A 5,998-nucleotide genomic window follows, 5' to 3' on the forward strand; every position below is an offset into this window, starting at 1 on the left:
ACTGCTCTGTTAGAAGGCTGTGACTGGTCTGGCTGGGTATTACTGCTCTGTAGAAGGCTGCATGACTGGTCTGGCTGGGTATGTTACTGCTCTGTTGAAGGCTCGATGACTGGTCTGGCTGAGGTAATGCTATGCTCTTGTAGAAGGCTGTGATGGTCTGGGCTGGGTAATGTACTGCTCTTGAAAGGGAGGCCTTTGATGAGTGGCCTGGTGGGTAATTGTACTGTCATGTAGTAACTTGATGTCCTGGTCTGGCTTGGTATTGTCTCTTGTAAGAAGAGTGATGATGGTCTGTCGAGTAATGTACTACGTATATAGCTGATGAACTGGCCTGGCATGGTAATGTACTTAGTACTTAGAGCTGATGAGTGGGACCTGGAGCTGATGGTAATGTACTGCCTTGTAGAAGGCTGATGAGTGTTTGGGCCTGGCTCTAGTGGCTGGAAACCACAGCTTAGTGTTAGTGTAGCATAGCTCATTCTAGTGGCTGGAACAAGCTAGCGTTAGTGTAGTCAGTTCTAGTGGCTGGAAACACAGCTAGCATGTAGCGTAGCATAGCTCAGTCGTAGTGCTGGAAACAAGCTAGCGTTAAGCCGTAGCCTAGCTGCAGTCTGAGTAGGCTGAAACACAGCTAGCGTTAGTGTAGTCATAGTTCAGTTCAGTGGCTGGAAAAAGCTAGCCGGTAGATGTAGTATAGCATGCAGTCTAGTGGCTGCGAAACACAGCTAGCGTTAGTGTAGCATAGCTCAGTCTAGTTGCTGGAAACACAGCTAGCGTTAGCGTAGCATGAGCTCAGGATGTAGGCTGGAAAACAAGCTTGCAGTTAGTGTAGACTATAGGCTCAGTCTAAGTGGCTGGGAACCACAGCTAGCGTTAGTGTAGTAAATAGCTCCGTCTAGTGGCCTGGAAACAAGCTCGTTAGTGTAGCATACTCAGTCTAGTGGCTGGAAACACAGCTAGCGTTAGTGTAGCGTAGCTCAGATAAGCTTTTCCACTGTAACTAAATACTCCTAAACCATTCTAACTGTAATTTAGTTGGAAGCCTGTAGCCCAGTGTTATTCTAAGTCGGTGTTGCGGTGGAATTACAGTGGGGTCGCCAAATAAAGCTTTAAAAAAATAATAACTTGCTCGTGTAGATTATTTTATGTAACAATAAACAACATTTTTGAGAAAGATCATTTGAAAAATATAATTTTGATTAAATGTATTTTATTGTTTCTCTTAATTTTGATAATTAATTTTATGTTATTTGTTGACGTCCAAATGGAAAGGTTGTGTCGTTAGATTTGGGGTGGTGGTCGGCAGAAATTCTGGTGGAAAAAATGGTGTCTCCGTTGAAAAGGTTTGAAAAGCACTGCTGTAGCTCCACCCCGGGCAGCCAGCAGACAGCCTCTGGATACTAGTGCTGAGCAAATCAAAATAAAATACTATTTTGGAGGTTGTTTCGGTTGAATTCAATTTAAAAAATGTTTACATTTACATTAAATGCACTATGCATTATGTGGGATGAATTCTGTAACAAAACAGAATAAAACAATGAATAAAAGTCCCATAATGGTAGTGACTGTCCATTACTGCTTATCACTTATTAACCAACATTTATTCACATTACTTTACTTTAATACAATATTTCAGTTGTTGTGTTTATTACATTTGTTTTATTTGATAACTTTATGATTTAATTCCAAGTCATCATCTCATCTCTATAGAGCTGCTGTCTGACAAAAATCACTATTTTAGTAGTTCTTCAAAGTAAATAAGGCATACTTTATGACTGCTGAATACCAACTATCAGTACCTTAGAGCCCTGCCTCCATCTGTTTGCTTAGAATTTTAGGGACAGTAAGGAGACCTGCGTCTTGTGACCGTAGCGTACGTGTAGGTAAGTACGGCAGGACCAAATCGGAGAGATAGGTAGAAGCAAGTCCATGCAATGCTTTGTAGGTTAAAACCTTGAAATCAGCCCTAGCCTTAACAGGAAGCCAGTGTAGAGAGGCTAGCACTGGAATAATATGATCACATTGTTTGGTTCTAGTCAGGATTCTAGCAGCCGTGTTTAGCACTAACTGAAGTTTATTTAGTGCTTTATCCAGGTAGCCGGAAAGTAGAGCATTGCAGTAGTCTAACCTAGAAGTGACAAAAGCATGGATTAGCTTTTCGGCATCATTTCTAGACTAAAAGTTTCTGATTTTCACAATGTTATGAAGATGAGGGGAAAAAGCTGCTCTTCAAATATTTAGTAAACGTTTGTCAAAAGAGAGATCATGGTCCAGAGTAACACAGAGGGCAGTTTTATTTGAGATGACTGTACAACCGTCAAGATTAACTGTCAGATCAAACAGCAGATCTCTTTGTTTCTTGGGACCTAGAATTATCATCTCTGTTTTGTCTGAGTTTATATGTAAAACATTTGCTGCCGTCCACTTCCTTATGTCTGAAACACAGGCTTCCAGGGAAGGCAATTTTGGGGCTTCACCATGTTTTATCAAAATATACAGCTGTGTTTCATCTGCACAACAATGAATGTTGACATTGTGTTTCCGAATGACATCCCCAAGAGGTAAAATATATAGTGAAAACAATAGTGGTCCTAAAACAGATTGATTTGACAGAGGACAAACCATCCACAGAGACAAACTGATATCTTTCCGACAGATAAGATCTAAACCAGGCAGGAACTTGTCCGTGTAGACCAATTAGGGTTCCTAACTATCCTAACTAGACGTGTTATGTCCTAACTAGACGCGTTATGTCCTAACTAGACGCGTTATGTCCTAACTAGACGCGTTATGTCCTAACTAGACGCGTTATGTCCTAACTAGACGCGTTATGTACTAACTAGACGGTTATCCCTAACTAGGACGTGTTATACCCGTTAATAGAACGCTTATACCGCTAAGCTAGACGCGGTTATGTCCTAACTAGAGCGTTATGTCTACTGACGCGTTATGTTCCTAACTAGACGCGTTATGTCCTTTTAACTGAGACGCGTTTATGTCCTAACTAGACGCGTTTTTTTAATTTTTTAATGTTTTTGTTTTGTTTTTTTATGTGTGGTGGGTGTTTGGGGTGGTGTTGTGTGTTGTTGTCCCTACTAGACGCGTTATTGTCCCTAACTAGACGCGTTATACCCTAAACTAGACGCGTTTATGTCCTAACTAACGCTGGGAGGGTGCCTAGACTAGGAGGCGGCGGTTATTTCCGGGGTAACTAGACGTGTTATGTTCGCGGCAACTAGACTGGTTAGTGGTCCTAACTAGACTGTGTATGCCCGTAACTAGGACGGCGGGTATATCCTAACTAGACAATATGGCGCTGTAAAGGTTTGGGGAAAGTTTGTGTAATGCTAAATAAAATCAGGGAGGGAAGAGTGAACTTTAGGTCCTTTGCATTAAATTTTGAGCGGACGTTTGTACAGAAAGATTTCCAGATTACAGGGATCGAAGAGAATGATGCGTACTGTGGTTGTGTGCTCTCGGTCGCGTCTCTCGTCTGTCCCTCGCTTCGTCTTCCCCCTCCTCTGCTCTCCCCTCCTCTCTCCTCGCCTCTGCGTGCGCCCGTCTCTCCTGGGTCGGTCCTCCTCGTTGTCGCCCTTCTGTCCCCTCCTCTCTCTGTCCCGCTCCTCTTGTCCCTCCTCGCGTCTTGCCCCTCCTTTCCTGCCGCTCCTGCTGCCTGCCCTGTCGCGCGTGGCTTTCTCTCTCCTCTCTGGTGCGGCCTACCTCTGTCCCCCCTCGTCCGCTCGCTGGTCCTGCCTCTGCGTGCCTTGTGGTCTGCCTTCCGTCTCCTCGTTCCCGTCCTCCTCTCTGTCCCCGGCCCTCGTTCGTGGTGGCTCCTGTCTCTGCTCTCCTCTCTGTGTCCCCTCCTGTCGCCTCCTCTCTCCGCCCTCGCTTCTTCCCCTCCTGCGCTCTTGTGGCTGTCCCGCTCTGCTTCTCCGGCCGTCCCCCGTCGTCGTCTCTCCTCCCCTCGAGTGCGGCTCACCTGCTCTTTTCTCTAATGATGCGAGTGTGTTCTGTCTTTGTGTAAAATATCCACGCCTATCCATGTAACTTTGCGAGGTGGAATTGAGGTAATGGTAGTACGGGTGCCTAACCATCTGAAAGGGAGACGTGCTAACGTAAGTCATACACAATAGCATTAGGACCATATTCATTCACCTGAAAAACTGATTTAGTCACGTCCCTACATGTTCATCCGTCCGTGTGTTTTGTTCCAGAGAGAAGCTGATCAGACTGCAACATGAGAACAACATGTTGAAGCTGGCCCAGGAGAGTTCTGATAATGAGAAGATCGCTCTGCTGCAGAGTCTGCTGGAGGACGCTAACAGCAGGAAGAACGAACTGGAGACAGAAAACAGGTACACAGACACTCGCTACACACACACTTGTTCTTCTATTCCATTAAAAATCATATTTTCCCTAAGCCTAACCCCAACCTTAAAGGAACATTGTTCTACTTCATATTCATCATGTCCACCTCCACATCAACATATGAGAAAGTTGTGCTTTTATATGTTTAGTAGTAAAACAGATAGAGGAAGATAGGTGTTTACCATGCATGAGAGCACCAGCTGTTCCGGACGACTGTGTGATCACGCTCTCTGTAGCCGATGTGAGTAAGACCTGTAAACAGGTCAACAGTCACAAAGCCGCACTGCGGATTACCAGGACGTGTACTCAGAGCAGTTGGCACGGACCAACTGGCAAGTGTCTTCATTGACATTTTCAAACTCTCCCTGACCGAGTCAGTGCGTACATGTTTCAAACAGACACACCATAGTCCCTGTGGCCAAGAAAGCGAAGGTAACCTGCCTAAATGATTACCGCCCCGTAGCACTCACGTCGGTAGCCATCAAGTGCTTTGAAAGGCTGGTCATGGGGGAGAATTTTCCCTTGTTTTACTGTCCTTATGGGGACATTTGTAGATTGCAGGTCCCAACGCGGATAGAAGAACACAATCCGATTTTCCCTAACCCCTAATCTTAACAATAACCCTAACTTTAACCTGAAAACCTTAACCCTAAAACTAACCCTAGATCCTAATTCTAACCCTAACACGAATTCTAACCTTAACCCTAAACCCCCTAGAAACAGCATTTGACCTTGTGGGGACTAACAAAATGTCCCCAGTTGGTCAAATGTTTGTTCGTTTACTATTCTTGTGGGGACTTCTGGTCTAGGTATAGTTAAACAAACACACACACAAACAAACAAAAACAAATATGGTTGACTGTGTGTGTGTTCCAGACTGGTGAACCAGAGACTGATTGAGGGTCAGAGTCAGGTGGAGGAGCTGCAGAGGAGTCTTCAGGAACAGGACTCCAAAGCAGACGATGTGAGTACCACTAAACTGATCTCAGATCAGATTAACTCCCTGGTCTTAGAACTATCAGAGCGGTTATTAAACCAATGACGGAAGCCACGACATCCTGTCCCCTGCTATGGGGGTTGTTAACTTTAAGAACCCGGTGAGGAGTGTTCGTTGTCGTTGTCACGTCGGGTCATTGTCATTCTCGTACCTGGCTATTTGACAAGCCCAGAAGACCTTTACTGACGTGACGAAATAAATACAACACGCTTCTAATACTAGTCTGTTTCATTGTCCTCATAAGTCAGACGAACTCATATTCTGCCTGGACGTGTTGTCGTTTCTCACTAACATTCTAACACTGTGTTGTGGTGTTTGTGTTGTTGTTGTTGTGTGTGTGTTCTGTTTGTTGTCTTACTCATGTTGTAGCGTTGGGAAGTCATTGGTTGGTTGTCCTGCCAGCCTGTCCTGTTAGGAGGCTAAAGGTCAGGTCATGTGTATAGTGGCTCCGGTCTCTCTCCGGCCGTTACATCGTCAGGAGGAAGGATATGTTTGTGACGATGTTTAACCGCCTGTTGTCCGTCCGTTGTCCTGTCTTTCTCTCCTCACTGCATGACTAACCGAGAAGCACGTAGTGAACGAGAGAGAGAGATCGCAGACGACGAGCAAGCGATTTCACGTTAGCCGTTAGCA

The 5,998-nt window shown here is 44.9% G+C and overlaps 1 protein-coding gene across 1 annotated transcript in view; it reads left to right on the plus strand.

Annotated features, from left to right (window-relative positions):
* Positions 1-5,998, plus strand: part of LOC112078291 (protein Hook homolog 3-like) — a gene marked incomplete at its 3' end in the record, with an annotated part of 17,282 nt that overhangs the window by 3,108 nt on the left and 8,176 nt on the right. Inside the window, exons 2-3 of the mRNA XM_024144577.1 lie at positions 4,215-4,355; positions 5,245-5,332. Coding sequence (XP_024000345.1) covers positions 4,215-4,355; positions 5,245-5,332 — 229 coding nt within the window. The remainder of the gene's footprint in view (positions 1-4,214; positions 4,356-5,244; positions 5,333-5,998) is intronic.

Source organism: Salvelinus sp. IW2-2015, unplaced genomic scaffold (assembly GCF_002910315.2).
Source record: "Salvelinus sp. IW2-2015 unplaced genomic scaffold, ASM291031v2 Un_scaffold5505, whole genome shotgun sequence".
Classification (NCBI taxonomy): domain Eukaryota; kingdom Metazoa; phylum Chordata; class Actinopteri; order Salmoniformes; family Salmonidae; genus Salvelinus; species Salvelinus sp. IW2-2015.